This window comes from Helobdella robusta (assembly GCF_000326865.2).
Source record: "Helobdella robusta unplaced genomic scaffold HELROscaffold_101, whole genome shotgun sequence".
In the NCBI taxonomy this organism is placed as follows: domain Eukaryota; kingdom Metazoa; phylum Annelida; class Clitellata; order Rhynchobdellida; family Glossiphoniidae; genus Helobdella; species Helobdella robusta.
In genome coordinates this window covers 291,318-309,820 of record NW_008703577.1, presented here as the reverse complement: position 1 = coordinate 309,820, position 18,503 = coordinate 291,318, and the positions used below count along the sequence as shown (strand labels likewise).

At 31.1% G+C, this 18,503-nt stretch overlaps 4 protein-coding genes across 4 annotated transcripts in view; 3 read left to right on the top strand and 1 right to left on the bottom strand.

The window, feature by feature from the left end:
• Positions 1-1,697: 1,697 nt before the first annotated feature.
• HELRODRAFT_183218 (hypothetical protein) lies at positions 1,698-3,092 on the bottom strand (the record flags this gene model as incomplete). Its single annotated transcript, XM_009012252.1, has 6 exons — positions 1,698-1,870; positions 2,067-2,229; positions 2,304-2,410; positions 2,560-2,697; positions 2,785-2,857; positions 2,985-3,092. 6 exons carry the CDS (start codon positions 3,090-3,092, stop codon positions 1,698-1,700), a joined length of 762 nt encoding a protein of 253 aa, XP_009010500.1.
• Positions 3,093-7,351: 4,259 nt separating this feature from the next.
• On the top strand, positions 7,352-8,742 carry HELRODRAFT_183217 (hypothetical protein; the record flags this gene model as incomplete). Its single annotated transcript, XM_009012251.1, has 4 exons — positions 7,352-7,475; positions 7,565-7,741; positions 8,107-8,181; positions 8,570-8,742. 4 exons carry the CDS (start codon positions 7,352-7,354, stop codon positions 8,740-8,742), a joined length of 549 nt encoding a protein of 182 aa, XP_009010499.1.
• Positions 8,743-10,252: 1,510 nt separating this feature from the next.
• Positions 10,253-11,903, top strand: HELRODRAFT_183216 (hypothetical protein; the record flags this gene model as incomplete). Its single annotated transcript, XM_009012250.1, has 5 exons — positions 10,253-10,477; positions 10,550-10,685; positions 11,031-11,213; positions 11,464-11,559; positions 11,743-11,903. The coding sequence occupies 5 exons, from the start codon at positions 10,253-10,255 to the stop codon at positions 11,901-11,903; spliced, it is 801 nt and encodes a 266-aa protein (XP_009010498.1).
• A 3,857-nt stretch (positions 11,904-15,760) lies between these two features.
• The window catches only part of HELRODRAFT_91402 (hypothetical protein), a gene marked incomplete at both ends in the record, with an annotated part of 3,187 nt that continues 444 nt past the window's right edge, over positions 15,761-18,503 (top strand). Inside the window, 8 exons of the mRNA XM_009012249.1 lie at positions 15,761-15,847; positions 16,046-16,211; positions 16,391-16,481; positions 16,757-16,832; positions 17,209-17,300; positions 17,564-17,733; positions 17,908-18,079; positions 18,321-18,402. Coding sequence (XP_009010497.1) covers positions 15,761-15,847; positions 16,046-16,211; positions 16,391-16,481; positions 16,757-16,832; positions 17,209-17,300; positions 17,564-17,733; positions 17,908-18,079; positions 18,321-18,402 — 936 coding nt within the window. The remainder of the gene's footprint in view (positions 15,848-16,045; positions 16,212-16,390; positions 16,482-16,756; positions 16,833-17,208; positions 17,301-17,563; positions 17,734-17,907; positions 18,080-18,320; positions 18,403-18,503) is intronic.

Genomic DNA, 18,503 nt, shown 5'->3' with positions numbered 1-18,503 from the left:
GTGCAGTAGTAGAGTACTTTACGTTAAAGAAAGTAAATATTTAAGTAATAATAAAAGTAACGCGTAAATTACTTCATGAGTATATTTCTGACAGATCAAATATTTTCACATATAAATTATCCTTAATTCAGCATTTTTTCATTAGCTCAAACAATAGGAGTGCCATATCATCTCACGGAGTCATGGTTCAATCGCAGTCTCTGCTAATCTATACAAACTCACGGAGTCATGGTTCAAACGCAATCTCTGCTAATCTATACAAAATACTTTGCTAATCTCGAAGACTCATCAATACCTTATTGGTGCTAGCGCCTACAGTTGAAACCGTTTGAACTGTTTTGTGATTCCAACAGGTATATAGATGGTTAAAGAATTTTATAAAACCTGAATCAACAAAATTTTTCAGAATTTTAGAATTTTTTAGAATTATCCTAACCGTTTCACAATTCATAACCTAGACTGGCAGACCGACGACGGGCTTGTCAATGTTTAGATCGATATGTACAAGCTACTTCTGAATGTTGTAAAGGAGAATGTTGAATGTTGAAATAAAAGTATATTTCAATGATCCACTTAGCAACTTAAAATTGTGAATTTGATTAGAGTTATTGATGAAGTTGAGGTTGAAAATTCTAAAACTGGCTGAAATCATTGAAGATATAACATCTCCGAAGAATGGTCAGAGGTAGAATGTTAAACTTGGTGACAACTAATGATAAATAGACTACACGCGTAGAAAATATTATTATTAATACTCCAGATAATCCGAGAATACAAGAATCTGTCTGTAACCTTTTTGTTTATTCAATCCTTACAAGGGTGCTCAACTGACCTGATTTTTAATATTAAACTACAAAATTTTTGTTAAAATATTCACTAAGATTCTAAAGTAAAAAGTTTTATTTTCTCAATTTATTTTTGAAAATTAAAAAAAAATTCAGTTGTAAATACGCTTTATTTTTATGTAAATTCTGTAAAATTTTACGAACATTTAGAAAAAAAGTTGTTCACTGAGATAAATTATATCAGAACTGATTTTTATCGGTGGAAATAATTGTTTTAAAATGAAAAATAATATCGATTTGCAAACTCTGAAGTTTTTTTTGATAATTTGAAGAATCACCAGATTCAGGACTGTCTGTGAATTAATGTTAGAATTTTATTATTCACTTCAAATTTGATTCGTTTACCTCACAAAATCATTATAATAATAACCACTGCGGATAATATAAACTGGCAAACATTGAGAATAATTCAAATTTGTAAATGGAAAAAAAATATTAAATATGTTTCTTATGAAGAAATAACCTTAAGTGCCTGTAAAATTTTAGAAAAATAAACAAGTAATTCAACAGTAAAGAGCGAGGTGATAGTGTAGCGAGTTAGCTGGCTGGCACTGCCTTTGAAGTGAAGTTGATATTAAATTGTTTATAGAGAAAATCTTTCATTGAAACTTCCAAAATTTTTCAAAAAATGTTTCAAAATATGCAATACATGGTTAAAATAGACTCAGGGTACTTTCAATAGCTAATTATAAAACTAGACGGCATAGATACATTTTTAAGGAAAAAACAGAAACAATTTAATGCTGCAACAGTTTTATTATTCAAAGAAATCTATCGTCTAATTCTGAAATAATTTAAATAAAACATGAGTTTATTTTTTTCAAATTTGTTCAACAAATTCTGACATAATGTTTAATTTGCACTGGGATACAGTTCTCGAATTCCATCGATATCATCTTGATCAAAGACGACAGGAGTGTGCAGATTTTTTGAAAAACCATACATAACCGCAGCTTTTTTGTCCGAATGGTTCATACCTAAGGCATGTCCGAATTCATGACAGGCTGTCCATGCCAAACTTTTACCTGAGTAAAATATTTTTGTTTTTCTATATTTTTTTGTTAATGTTATGAATGTTTTTATATTTTTTTTGGTTAAGATAGGAAATTATTCCAGCCGCGTTAGCAATTTTTAAAACGTTTAAGTAGTGGAAAGAGAATAAATGTTAACCGCTTTCACTTTTATCACTCCAGAATTCATCGTCGTCGAAATGTATCTTACCGCCTGGTGGAAAGAAAGCATGTGCTAAGACGTTGCTTTGACCTTTAGACTGGTTGAACGAATAACGATCTCCATGCTCACCTCGAAGGAAAGATATCTTCAAAGTTGCGTTATCGCTATCTGTCTTGCGAAAAGAGAGAGTTATTGAGGCATTGGCCCAGAGCTTGAATGTTGGAAAGTGAAAAAACGAAACAATTTGAATGTGTTGAATTGTGAAAAAATTTGTTTCCTTCTAACATTCCAACATCCTGAAATTATTTTGTCAATGGAAGCATTCGTTAGATCGACCTGGTGCTGTGGGTAGTTGAAGATTTTGTAATCTAGACTCACCTTTGGCCATTTAGCTACAGTGTTAAAATTAAACGTTCAAAACTAAGTTTGTTTTTGAATTCGTCTATAATTTAATGTATTAAAATTTTAACCAATAATATTAATTATTATTATTATTATTATAATTATTACTTATATGAAAATATTCTCAAAAGTTACTTACTGAGGTTACAATTACCCTTAACTAAATTGCAACCAAGTAAATATCTTTTCTGTATCTCGCCGCTGTCAACAATCCCATCTGGATGCGAGCACCATGGTTTGTCCAACTCGTCCGATGCAGTTCCTGAACTACGAATACCTTTGAAAATTATTTTAAGACTCAGATGATTTTTAAACAATTACATCTACCAGTTAAACAAAATAATTTGGAAGTAGTCAAACCAACCTGGCGTTGTTTTTACGGCATCACCGAAGCTGGTTCCTCCACTTTTTGCTCCGCCCTCCAGATAGCCAGGAGTCTTTAAAAATTTAAAAGATGAAACGTTGAGAAAGTTTTAAAAATGCGAATTATTAAAATTCTCAACATTCCGATTTCAATTATCTATAGACCTGAAGGCTTTAAAAAAAGAAAAATATGAATATAACCGTCGTTCCCATATTCAGATCAATAGGAGCAGTTGGAGTAGGACCGGCCAGGCAGCTCGTCACAACACTGCACAACAAAGTTATTAAAATAACTTTCTTTGATAACATTTTTTTCAGATTTGCAAGCGGCAATATCTGAAAAGCTGACTAAGAATGTTATAAAGTAGAACATGCGGTCTTATTATATGGAAAATGTCGTTCATATATCAAACCTTTATGTCGTAAGCTTTATTTTATTTATTATTTAAACTCAACAGAAGCCAGATGTTCATCTTTTGTAAGTTTTATTAATTATCTAAGAAAATTTATTGTTTAACTGATTAAAATCAATACTTTATTTACGATAATTCACAAGTGTTCAATTCATGTTTGCAAATTTAATAAATTTTTAATTGAATGTTTAATAAAATTTATTTAATCTTTTTCTTCTTATAAAACCTTTTTAGCTATAGATCTAACTTTGCCCGAGTATAGGTATAAAATGAAAAATTTCTAGCTCATGTGAGAGAAAATTATTTTTTAAATTTATAAAATCTTAAATTACTTCAACAATGGAAATGTTTTCACGAAACGTCTGCCTGACTGATCATTCATCATTCATTCTATTGTTCTTAATTTAATTTACTGACATCTATTTAAAGATAATTATTATTTATTGGTGATTAACAGTAGCAACAGCAGTAGTATGATTAATTCAATTTCAACAGTGTTGACGTTAAAGCGAGTTTTCTGGTCATAATTTAACGATTCAAATTTGCATTATCACAAAGATAGATTGTAAAAGGTTTTATATTAGTATAGAAATATGTGCAGAGGACATAATTTTCATCAGAATCATTAATGACTACGGGATAGGAGTAGAGCAGAGGAATTTTTAAAGTTTCAAACAGCCATGACACCGTGATATGTTTTATTTTGTGTTCTTGACATGTGATTGGATGTACGATAAATCTTTGTAACAATTATAAATACTAGATCACTCCGAGTTGACAAAGTAATAACTTGTCACGTTGGTTATTAAAAATATTTGTGATTTAAAAAAAAATTAATTTCTTCTGAAATATAACTTTTACTAGAATGCACTTGCGTTGCATTTGTTTAAAGTTAATACATACATATTACTTATAAAATTATGGTATATTTATGAATTTTTAAGCAAAAACAGTTAGGATAAAGTACGGTGATGAACTTGAGTTAAAGCATTTTGATATGAGTAGGTATATTTTCATGGGTAATCAATGAAAAAAAATTTGTACATTTTTCACTAACATCACTTCAATCCGTTTGATTGTTTCAATTAATTCACAAAAATTGAAAAAGAAAAAAAATTTTTTAATAGAGCTGCTGTCACTTTCTCAGCTCTTTTCCATGTATTTTAGACAGTTACATGTAAAATTGAAAAAAATAATTTTTTTCATCAACAATACAACGATTAGTAACGTCAAACGATCAAAATATTTTTTCACGTTTTCATGAAATATGCCAAAAATTTGAGATTATTTATATCATGACAACTTTATGGCAGTAGTTGGATCTTGTTCATGTATCCCGAAATTGAATGCCACAAGGGTAGGTACTTTGTATAATGTAATTGTATCTGCCAGGATATTTTGTTTAGTATAACATACATGAATCTTATATTCATAAACTTGTACAATTTTGTGGTTCAAAAAAATTAATGAAAATGTTTTGAAAAATATTTTAACGGACATAATTTGCAACAAACTTCAGATTTCATAAAAGAAGTTCCATGAACTCAAATTTTATTTTCATAAAATTACAAAAGTATCATAACAATGAGATTAACTCGACGAAATATTTTGTTTAGAATTAAAAAAACTCAAAAATTAAAAAAAAACACCAGACTATGAGCAAAAATTAGCAGACAAATAATCGTTTGCTGACATAGAGAGAATTTATACATTGTTGCCATAACTAATACAGCAAAAAGTAGAGACGATTATCATTTAGGACGAACATTCATTATGTGAAAACAATAGATTGAATGTATATTAATGTTGTTCAGAGCTACAACGAATTGCTGAAACAATGGTTAATGAGTAAAATTCTCAATGAAATACAAGCGCCGGAATAAAAATTATGGGCAAATTCAAGGTAGCCCCATGAAACTGCAGTTAAAATATTTCTATATGTACGACTGAACGTATGTTTCTTCACAATTTAATATCTCTGTTTAATGTTGGAGCTTGAAATATTTACCAGTAGAGAAAACAATTTTTGTTTAATCTGCAGTAAATTTCTAACAGTAAATTTTGAGGAACTATTATTTAAACTTAAATAAACTCTTGAAAAAGTTAATCTTTATTTGAAAAATGAAGTCATCGTTAAGAAAACTGAAATTGAAATTGCCTTTATTGGTGATTTTGTATTTATTTTCTGGATCATTACAATTTGAACGAGCAAATCAAGCCTTGTTCAGTAGAGCCAACAGTTACCTAGTTGTAAAAAATCAAAAAAATGCTGTTTGTTTCGACGAAAAGATGAGCATTGCCAAGAAAGTACAAGCTGTTTCTGCTACTGCCTGCATTCGCAAATGCATGGTTAGAATTTTTAGATATAAATGTAATTTTGTAAAATTCAATTTTTTTAATTAATTTCAATAATTTAATAGTGCAGTGAAAGAAAGAAACTTTTAATGTTTAATTTTCAACTTTTGAAATCCGTTTAAAACAAAAAATCTTTTAAATGGCATGTTTTTTTTAAAACAATATAACATTAGTTTGTAGTTGCATCGTTAATTTGTTAATAAGGAAGTCTCCAGACTTTCGATGTACAAATTACTTAAACAGCGGTTACCAAAAAAGCTGTGCACTGAAGGAATCAAATCTATAACAAACTTAAATAATCACGCATACCTATAGAAGTTTCAAGAAATCAAAATGATTTTTTTCCTCTCTAAAATCAATTCCATGGAAATTTTAATAATTATCACCAATTTATATTCCAATGTATAAATTTGATTTTAGTTCTGATATAGCAAAAAACAATGAAAAAGGACAAGAAACTTGTTCAACAAGACACGCGTGACTGTTATAACTATTTATCTAGATAGTACCGCCTATGGTTGGTTACTACTGCCTTCTTTACAAACGGTTTTGTCCGTGATTCATGGAAAATGTCCCGATAATGCTGTTTTTTTGCGGTTGTAATATCTTTTGGTTGAAAAATGTTTGTTTGGTTGCAGGAAAATGCAGTAGCACGCGAATTTTCTTTTGATTTTCAAATTAATTTTTAATCACGTACATGTTTTGTTTATTTTGACTTATAATAAAATTGGACTAAAATGACGAATGTGAAAATTCAGTTATAAATTACACCAAATTTTATTCAAATAAAAATCCTAGTAAAGTTGTAATAAAAATTCAAAATCATCAAACCCTCACCTGTAAAACTATTAACGAAAGAGTTATGAACATTAAGTGGATCTACATTGTGTTTGACGAAACAAAGAAAAAGACTAAATGTACATTGTTGCTAAAATTTTTATGGTACAAAGTAAAGACAAATATCGATAAGGACATTCGTGACATAAGAACTTTGCCTAGAAATGTAAGAACGATGTTCGGAGATATAATCCGTGTAACAATGCTAAATGAATAAAAACACGAAGATGTAATAATTGTGAGCTAAAAATTGCTAATAATAAAGCTAAAAATTGTGAGCAAATTCAATGTAAGAACGCAAAATGCTAATAAATAAACTCACATGTGTCTGTATACGTAGTTTTTTTTCTAATATATTTTTCTCTATTTGACTCTGAAATTGTCATATCGTATCTTAGACTATCTCATTTTATAACTTCTTTTCACATCATATCTTATCTTCCAAAATTGCGGTACGTTTATAATAGTACATTTCGTTGGAATATTATTCAGAACTGGAAAATAAATTTGATGTTTTTTGTAAAAATTGAAATTTGTTTCAAACACGATGTCTTCTCTAAAAGAACAGAAATTGAAATTAGGTTTATTGGTGTTCTTGATTTTATTTCCTGGTTCACTTAAATTTGAACGAGCAAATCAAGCCTTATTTAGTAGAGCCCACAGTTACTTGGCTGTCTGGGACCAAATAAATACTGTTTGCTTCGATGACAACATGGGCATTGCTACAAATGTGCTGGCCGTTTCTACAGTTGAATGCATTCGCAAATGCTTGGTTAAATTTTTGATTTCAAATTGGTTATTTGTTTGATCATTATTCAACGATATCAGATGTAGGTGGTTCGCGATAGTGATAATTTACATTAAACAATGTTTTTGATGATGATAAAGTTGGTCGAATTAAAATAAAGTAAGTTTGAAGAAATTGTTTAAATGAAAACCTGTTTGATTTAGTGGATCACCGACATGAACTTGAGAGGAATTAATTACAAGACATCTTTGAAATCTTGCACATGTGTTCCAAAAATGAACGTTTTGTATAATGTAACTACCGATCTGACTGGAGGATGTCTGGCATTCGTGGCCCATGGTAAGTCTTATCTAAGAATAATATTTCAGTATAGTCTAACTTCAACAATGTTTATGGTTTGTTTTTTAACAAACCATTTTTTTTCAAAGATTGTCCACAAACATTTCACTACGTGATTGAAAGCCACAAGTGTTACAAGTACATAAACGATGCAAATAACTGGTCCGTCTCCAGAAAACTTTGCAACGACATGCTAAACTCGCATCCCGTTATTTTTGATGAAGCAAATGAGGCTACTGCCATCATCCTCTACATGAAATCGAGATGTAAATTTATATTCAAGTTTTTCATAAAAAAATTATTTTTTTTTATAAAATTTTAGAGGGGTTGTTTATTGACATATACAATTTTTCGTAAGATTATTTTTATTGATTACAATTTAATTTTTTCAAAGTTTCAAGTTGTCCAGTAGCATGTTTACTACAAGTTTACCTATCACCTAGGTGTACCTACTTGTCACTAGTGAACAAATGCTCTAACGTTTCATGTTATTTTAATGAAGTTTACAAAATCTGGCATTACCTTCCATCATTTAGTGATACTATAATAGCATTTTATTGCTTTGAGATACAATTTTTATTCAATATATTTTTTTATAAAAATACAACTTTTAATGAAAATTACTACACAGCTTATGTCTACTCGTGGACAGCTGGTTATGTGAATTACACGAATGGGCTGGCGTTTCATTGGGGTCCTTATCCAGGTATGAATTTCAGATTCTATGAAAAAATTTTCTGTAGTCATTTGACTCTGTTGACTTTCATTTCATTTTTTATATATAAATTCATTTTTCATCTAACAACTCCGTAAACAATTTTTTTTAAACCTCAATCTTTAAAAAAAAGCTCAGAATGAACAAAATTGTATAACCAAATATCTCATCTGAAAACTCTGTTTTTTTTTCACTTTACTTGTAAAAATGAAGAAGAAATGGAAATATTCTTAAAAAATTACTATTCAAACAATTTTTTAAACATTTGAGGACTACTTATGAATAATTACTTATTCAATAAACTATCAAAAATCTTGTATTTCAAACGTATATCTCTATTACTGAAATTATTAAAATACTTTACCAACATTTAAATAAGGAATAACCAGACCAATCGATCCCAATGTTACCTTTTGGTATCCAGGAGCTCCCTATCCGTTTGGAGGTGGGACTGACTGTATTGAGTTTATGCCTCGCTTCGGTGGCTGCTGGTTCGATTATTACTGCGATGTCACTCAGTCGGTTTTGTGTGAGTATGATGTTGTCTTTTAGGATCAGTGTAGGTATTGTAAACCTTGGGGTTTACAACTCTTACAAATTCATTCATGAAATGTGATGATAATATTTTTGAAAAATAGCAAGAAAAGTGATTAAGAATATTAATTTGATATCAATCAATTGATCAGTTTTGCCTGACTGTGACCTCGCATTACAGGTTTTGAAATAAACTTACGAATTCTATATTTACATGCAATTATCATTTTTGACGAAAATATGGACGTGATATATTTAATATTTCAAAGAATAATTTGTGTAGCTCACGTCATTATTATTAAAATTTGTTATGCAATTTTCAAATTTCAAATTTTCAATTTTCAAAAACCACAATAATTTTATAACGTAAATTCTCAAATTTTCATTTTTTGGGAGATAAATTACAAAACTGATTTAATTTTCGTCATAGAAAACAATTTGTACTTAAATGTAAGAAATAAATTATTTGCCTAAAACTAATAGAGGGAGGAGAGATAGAGAGATAGATAATAGATAGATAGAGAGAGAGAGAGAGAGAGAGAAAGAGAAAGAGAGAGAGAGAGGAGAGAGAGAGAGAAAAATGTTTCCAAACACTTTTTTAGATATGTTTCTTATGGTTTCTTCTGCCTCCTATTACTTTACACTGATAGAGTTAAACATAAAATCAGCCACGTTGTTGTGATAAAATACCATTGAAGTTTAACTTTACATAAATTTTACCGTCTAGATTCTTACTTGTTGCCTCTGTTGAAATGTATATGCAAACTAATACAATAAAACAATTTTTAGATTCCGAATATAATTTATAATGTTTATCTCTGATTTTTTATATAAATGGAAGGCATTGTTCTATTAATACTATAGGATTTGCTCTTAAGTGCGTTTGAAGATGAAGATTCCTATTGTTTGACAATTTCTTTGTTGAGATCAAACAAATACGCTTAGGTAGTTTAAAACAAGATAGCGGTACAATGAATTTGTTGAAACTTATAATATATCATGAAACGTCAGATGCCCAATTGTTCATTATCTTTAAGTTTAACATTTTTGAATTGTATACTATCTTAGTCACAATCAATTTGAAATAAAGTGTACATTTGATTGTAAAATTTATTTAAAATAACATTAATTTTTTTGAAATGATATTGAAAACAAAATTATTTGAAGTTTATTTTCAATGGAATACATATTCATTGCTGTACCCAGAGTCAAAATCAATTCGATGAAAAATAACGATTTTTCTTTAAACAAAAACCAGAGTGAATAGAACCATGCATATGTGAGTAGCATAAGGACTCTTGTAAATTGTAACCAACTTCACATCAAAAATATAGTAGGAAAATTGTTCGGAAAAGAAATTCACCTAGAAAAAAATCTACACGGTTTTGAGCAAGAAGACAAAAAACTAAATTTACATACACATTTATATATACGTTACCATGAATAATTTTTCAAGCGTCTTCAATCTTAATCACAGATTTGGGTGGTTTGATAGTTTTAATTAGAATAAAATATAATACACGAAATAATGGAATTCACCCTGAAACTGTCTTCAATAATTTTTTTCATCATCACGGTAACGCTATATTGCTACGCTCTTCAGCTGCAAAATGTTTACCAAGCACTATTCACTAGAGCTCTTACTTATCTCAAGGTTTACAAGCGTGAAACAGAAATATGCTTCGTGGATACTATGGATATGGTTGTGAAATTGCAAGCTGGTTCTGCAGCTCACTGCATTTCAAAATGTCGAGTAAGTTTTGACCTCGCATGTTTTTATAAATTTGCAATTATCTATTTTCTAGAGATCTTGAAAACCACTTAGGTAGCAACTAGCATGAATCTGAAAGGAATCAACTACATGACATCAGTTGGATCTTGTTCGTGTGTTCCAAAAATGAACGTCCTATATAATGTAACTGCTGATCTGACTGGAGGATGTCTGGCTTTTGTCACTCATGGTTTTTTTATATTCATGAATTTTCAGTTTTAATTTTTTGTAGTATTCAATTTAAACACTCCTTGACATACAAATAACCAAATTCAAAATTTTCTGAACCAGATAAATGAAAGTAAGCTTAAGCTTTAAAATGTATTATTTGACACGCGTTTTTTACAGATGTTGAAAATTTTGAATAATTTTTCCAGTGTTTTTTTAGAATCCTTATTTTTTGCTTTTGAACATTTTTATTTCCTTTAAATTGTACATACCCCATATTATTCTATGTAACTTTCACGACAAACACCCACTTTGCATCTCAATTCCATTAATTCCATTAATTCCAATAAAAATTTTAAATCAAAAGATTGCCCGCTTAGATTTGACTACCTCGTTGAAAACCACAAATGTTACAGCTTGCAGTTCACGGCTAATGATTGGAACACTTCAAGAAGCAATTGCAACAACCTGCTCAACTCTCACCCAGTGGTTATAGATAGTTCAGATGAGAATACTCTTGTCCGGTTGTATTCGTTGGCAGAAATTGCGCGTACGTAAACATACAGTTTTTAAAATGTAAACTATGAACATTTTCGTGATACAATTTTAGTATCTTTATCTATCTATTGTCTATATTTCAACGAATCATACCTTTATGGATAGTTTTATAATGTTTGAAGTTTACTCTAAGCGGTTTCGAATGTTTCATATAATAACACTTTTACTAAAATTCGGATGTTTATCGGTGAATTTTATTCTTTAGAAGCCTCTTAAACAACATTTTTAAAACACATGCCCAGGAAACCCAAACGCAACCATGAAGCAAATATGGACTGCAGGCTATCGAATTAATGTCAATGGATCTCCGACACCATTCTACTGGGCTACATATCCAGGTCGGGATAACGTAAAACATATTTTTTAGCATTTCTGAAAGAACCATAAACGTTTTACTAGTCGTAACGTTACAACAAAACTTAGTAATATTCTCTATAATTACTGGACTATTATTTAAAATTTTCACTAAATTGATGTTAGTTTCATACTATCGCCTATTTTTTTCACCTATTTACATCAAGACCAAAACCAGTTGATCGAAGAATTTTTCTGGACGATTGAGAACCCAGGAGTTCCTTACAATGGGAGAACAAACTGCATCCGATACATATTAAACATAGGATGGGCAGATATAATCTGCACATCTCAGATGTATGTTCTCTGCGAGGTCGATCTTCATTGAATGGTTTAGCTAAAAGGAGCCAGAGTAAGAATGGAACCTGAGAAATAAAACCGAGCAGATGAAGAAAAAACTATGTGACGATTATGTTTATGTTTTATTATTTTTTTTAATGTAACTTTTATTCAACCTGGTCTAAAAACACAGTTTGCATAAAGAGTTTACCTATTAGAATGTTTTCACAGTTGACACAAATTAGATGCACCTATGAGCAATCAATTATGAATGCACATTTCGATATATAACAAACCAGTCCAAATGCAATCTCATTGCCAGTATAATCACCAGACTCAAAACCAAAAACTAGGCCATTACATTCACCATTATTATTATTATTCATGTACAGTCATATTCATTGACAACATCATTAATCATCAAATATAAATTTATCAAAAGTTAACATACTCTTTATATTTAACGAGTTGATTCATCGGAAAGTTGGTTTATAAATTCACTGCAGTGTATGTGTGTGTCTTTGTGCGTGTGTGTGTGTGTGTGTGTGTGTGTGTATGTGTGTGTGTGTGTGTGTGAAGGTACTGCTGAAACATTATAATAAATACCTGTTTATTATGGGACTGCTTTTCAATCTTGATAGAAGTCTCCATTAAGTGAATTATTTATTTTAAGAATAAAAGGCAGAAAGATTTGTTTACTACAAATTGTTGAAATGAGTTTTACCTTTTCTTTGGCAATTTGTTTGTTGCTGGTGTTGTCAAGCTGCTTCGAACGTAGAATCAATTTCTTCATTATAATTATTCCACTATATTTCAATTTTTGTGATTTAAAATAGTTGTAAAATTTCAGGACAAAACGGACCGACTCCCCGAGGCATTGACCGTGTTCAAACGCATGCCCTCGCCAATCGTAAACGTGTGTTCGTTAAAAGTTGATTTTAATCTCTTCTCTAACGACGGGCGGGCACTAAATGCTAATTAATTGACACAATAAAATAATTATATTAACTTCAAATCATTAATTATTGTTAAATATAATTACTTCAATTCATAAATTATTGTTAAGTCGATTTTTAGCGTTATGTCCGAGTCGATTCAACTACCTTGTGAAGCTTAGCGATAGAAAGAGAACGAGAGTAGTCAAAGTTGATTATCAATATCTAAATGGAGTTTGTATTCAGTCGTGCTTGTGTGTTTGTCTTGTTTTTTTATGTTCGGCATGGCGCTTTTCAACACCCTTGCTTCCGCTGGACGCTGATACATTTTTGCTATAATTAGTTTTCTGTTTTCTCTGTTTGGTAGTTTTCTTAAAAAAAATTGGTAGTATATATCTAGTTGAACTGGTGTTTGTTTGTGGTTGTTGTGTAAAGTTTACATTTTATGCGTCCAATTGTTATATTTTTTCACAATTAACGTATATATGTTAGCTATTTTGTAGTAATGAAAATTGGAATACTAGTCTTTGACAAGTGGTCTAATTTTAAACTTTTGGCGAATAGTTTCTATAATGCGATTTAGGCCATAAAACTAAAATGAAATGACATAATGAGGGCATTTAATTAGTTTTAAGTTTTTTTTATTTAACCGAATAATCTGATTATTGTTATAATTGCCTACAAAGACTCATTGCGTCTTCACCTCAAATGGATACAGAACCGTCATTGTTGGCCGAAGATCTGCAACTGGCTCCATGATTTGAGTGACATTTATATCAAACTTTTTTTTTAAATTGTTACGTAATTTGAAAATTTTATTTTGTGCGATAGTTATTATTAATATTATAATTACAAATCTAGTATGAAAGCCCTGAATTCATCTACACTAAAGCGTCCAAACCGTGCCTACAGCCAGTTTCTGGCAACCAGATTAACATTAATTAATTCGAAAATTAGTTTTATTTCTAATTAAAAATGATCACAACAAATATAACAAATTATAGAATGGCAAATTCCTCTACAAAAATGTGACGTATCACGTTGAACCTGTACCAAGAATGAAATGCTCACTGAGTTCTCCAACCACGAAACTTTCTGGGATCTACCACGCTGTCTGCGGAATAAGAATGCGTTGAAATGAATCATAAGCTCAATTGATTATTTTTCTGAAAAACAATAAAATTTCATGAATAAAAAATTTGATTCGTGTTCTTTTATTAAAACGAAAAAATTGATAAATTTAATGCAATATGGTTTATTGAAAGTTTAGTAAATGTTGAGAATGGCTGAAAGTAGAATTACAGCCATTAAAACCATAGGTGAGCAGGTAAGGGTTGGCAGGTTCAAAGGATAGTTCATGTTCTTGGTTCTTGTACTTGGATATTTGAGAATATTTGGATAGATAGATATATATCGTTCATTTATTTGGTTCATTTAATTTGATTTTTTGGTTAGTTGATTGATTAATTGATTAGTCGATTGGTTGGTTGATTAGTTGATTGAATGAATGACTTATTGAATGGCTGGTTGGTTAGTTGATTGATTGTTTAATAAATGTTTGGATGGATGGTTGTTTGGTAAATATTCGAATTTTTTGGTTGTGTGTTTGGTTGTGTGTTTGGTTGATTTGATTGGTTGATTGATTGGCTAGTTAATTGATAATATAGTATTAAACAGTATTTATAGTACTGTAGGGTATATATGCACAAATTTTGACTATAGCTCAATCCTATTAAGCCAACCTATAAGCCACTGCAGTAGCCAGCGTATGATTTCAGTAACCGATTTCTTTGAGAACTAGAATGTAAAATGTACATTGAATATAATAAAGATAGTTGTTTAAATAACACTTTAAATTAATTTACGTCTTTTATTTCATAAGCAAACAAAAGTTTAACACGATCGAATAGGGTTAAAAAGTGACTATAGCTCAATCCTAGTAAGCCAGCTTATGGCGTCAGTAAGCCACTGAATTTCAACAGACAAAATGCAATTTTTATATTCAAATTAACAAAAATAATTCAATAAAACATAATTATATTTAATAAAATTAAATAGAGTTACCACATTATTTTAAACATATTAAGTCAAGGAAATATATAATATAGCTTGCTCGTTAAGATTCATGCAATTTCGTAAGTAAGCAAATAAGCCAACAATCCAAGCCAGTCGAATAGACCGATCCAATCTATTATGTTTTCAAAGTCTAAATTACAAATTTACATATTTTTACGAATAAATAAGTGAAAAAATTTGTAAAAATTAACTCTAAGAATCGTTTTAATTCATTCGCGAATCGTTCATTTTTTTTGGAAAATTAAATTTATGTAGGTGTAAGGTAGGTGCTTGTTTTATTTTATATTGTTACATATTTTTATATTGTTACAAAATTTGTGTGTTTTTTTAAATTTAAAAAACTTTAAACAACAATATGAATAAATAATGTAAATTTTTGTATAGTTATTTATATTTGTTATTAATGTTAAAATTTGGTTTAATGGATTTTACTGAATCAGATTTGTAAGTTAGAGACAAGGGGATGAACAATACAAATACAATTTGATATTAGTGACAGATGTTTCATTTTTTTTTATAAACATTTTTGTCTTCTAACATAAGTGAATAATTTTTTTTCAGCATAATGTTACTGTAAAAATGCCGTTTGTCAATTCACTAATCAATCAAAAAATCCATTAACTAACACTAACCAATCAGTAGCTGATATATTAAATAAAGGTCAACCAACCAACCAACCAACCAACCAACCAACCAAATAATCACTCCACCAGTCAATCAGCCAACTAACCAACCAATGGCTGATATACTGAATGAAATCCAACCACTGCCAACAACAACAACCACATCATCATCGCCAATTAATGTAATTTCTGTCGAAGAGATGTCGACATTAGCAGCCATGACCACAACCACTATGTTGCCAATAGAAGTAGCTACAAATGCCACACATCACATGTTGAAAATATTCCTACAAACTTCATTGGCACAGACTTTGGCAGGGATTTTTTCATTCGCTGCTATTTTTATCACTGGCTGGCAGGTAGGTATTTAAGGGTTTTCTTGGGTTGTAACTTTTATTTAAATTATTTTTTTTGTAGTTTTTTTATTTATGTTTTTTTTTTGTTTTGATGGATTTTGTCAATTTTTTTTTCGAAATTATTTGTTATATTTGTTAAATTATCTAAAAATTTAATCAAAAATCATTTTTCAAAAATCACATTTTCCATAAATCCAAAAGATATTCTCTCATCTGTACTACTACACCTGTCCAAACGAACAGAGGTGGATAGTCAGGGTCCTCTTGATCGTACCCATATATGCATTTGACTCCTGGCTGAGCTTGTTGTTCTTCAGCCATGAAGAGTTTTATGTCTATCTTAATACTATTAGAGATTGCTATGAAGGTTGGTTGGCTGGTTGGCAGGCTGGTAAGTTGGCTGATTGGTAAAGGTTGGTTTGTGTTTGGCTAACTGGTTGGTTGGTTGGTTAAGGTTGGTTGGTATCTGGTTGGCTGGCTGGTTAGCTGGTTTGTTGATTGGCTGGTTGTTTATTTTGATCTTAACTTGAGTTTAAAATCCAACAGCTCTAGTCATTTACAGTTTTCTAAGCCTCTGCTATGAATATCTCGGTGGGGAGAGTTCCATAATGGCTGAGATACATGGAAAACTTATAAGGTCTGTTTTGATGTTTTTGCTGCTACTGCTGCAACCCCTGCTGCCGCTACTACAACAGCTGCGGCTGAAGTGGTTGTTTGGTTATTACAATGTATTTCAATGTTGCTGTTGTTGATGTTGTGTTTTTTTTGCTCTCCTTGGCATAGTTTATGTTAATGTTAATTTTTTTTTTTCATATTTTATTCATTCTTTTTCCTGTTTGTATTTTCATCCTTATTAATATATGACATCAACAAAAACACGACGTCATCAACGAAAAATGACGTCATCGACAGATCCGGCCTCTGTAGATGTTCCTGCTGCTTCATAGGCCACCAATATACCATTGGTTTCTTGAGGTTTTGCAAGAGGGTATGTATCTCTCTGTGTGCGTCTGTCTGTCTGTTTGTTTGTCTGTCTGTGTCGGTCTGCATGTCCGCATTTATGTTTGTCTGTGTGTCTGAATGTTTGTATGTTTATGTGTGTTTTGTGGTTGTTGAATTTTTGTGTTTTTTTTTCTCTGTTTATTATGCTTTTTAAATAATTACATTAATGAGTAGGCTGTTCAAATGATTGATTGGTTGAATGAATGAATGAATGAATGAATGAATGAATGAATGAATGAATGAATGAATGAATGAATGAATGAATGAATGAATGAATGAATGAATGAATGAATGAGTGGATGAATGAATGAATAAACGAGTGGATGAGTGAATGAATGAATGATTGATGTATTTTTAACCAGGCTACATTACAATTCTGCATTGTGAAGCCTTTGATGGCCATTATAACGCTGATACTCCAGCCTCTTGGCCATTACAAGGATGGAGATTTTTCGTATGTTTGTGTGTGTTTGTTTGTTCGTTCGTTTGTTTGTTTGTTCGTTTGTTTGTTTGTTCGTTTGAGTATTTGTCTGTTTGTTTATATGTTTGCTTGTTTGTTGGTTTGCTTGTTTAGTTTGTTTTTGAAATGTTTGCATGTGCATTTGTTTAGATAACAACCTTTTTTCACACAAACCAAACATAATCATATCACTACGTCATCGTACACACACACGCGCACACACGCACACACACACGCACACACACGCACACACACAGCGTGCACAGCGGCTACTTGTACATCACTATAGTGTACAACATCAGCGCTAGCCTGGCCCTCTACGCCCTACTGCTCTTCTACGAGTCGATCTCTGAACTTTTGACCTCGCATGACCCCGTCCTCAAGTTTCTGGCCGTTAAATCTGTGGTTTTTTTGTCGTTTTGGCAAGGTTGGTTGTGATGATAAGGATGATGATGAAGATTGTGATGGTGAGGGTGATAATGAGGATGATGATGATGATGATGAGGATTGTGATGGTGACATTCTAATCATCATCGCTATCATCATCATCTTTTCGCCAGCAGCCATCATCATCATCGTCATCTTTTCGTCATCATATCAGGCATGCTACTGGCCATCCTGGAGAAAGCAGGCTTCATAAGCCCTGTCTTCTCGGATGAAGGCAAATTGGCAATTGGCACTGGAACAGTAGCAGCTGGGTATCAGAATTTCATCTGCTGCCTGGAGATGGTGCTGGCTGCCCTTCTCTACAAGAGGGCCTTCCCCGTTGAAAAGTTTGACGTTTGTTGTTGTTGCTGTTGATGTTGTTGGTGTTGTTGTTGTTTTTGTTGGTGTTGTTATTGTTATTGTGAGGTGGGGTTGGGTGTTAATTTTACAAAAAATCATTTATTTAATCAATCAAACAATCAATCATACAATCAGTCAATCAATCAGTCTATCAATCAATCCATCAACCAACCAATCAGTCAATCATTCAGTCTTTCAATCAATCCATCAACCAACCAATCACCGAAGATATTCAGCTTCTGTTCTCAGCAACAGGACAGTTTCTCTTCAGAGCATTTCTAGCAACCTCAAAGAAACCATGAATCCGAGAGTCAGTTCAATCACGTATAACTCACTGAGACAACCAATCCAACAACCAACCAACCAATCAACCATCCAACAATCAAAAAACAACCAACCAACTAACCAATC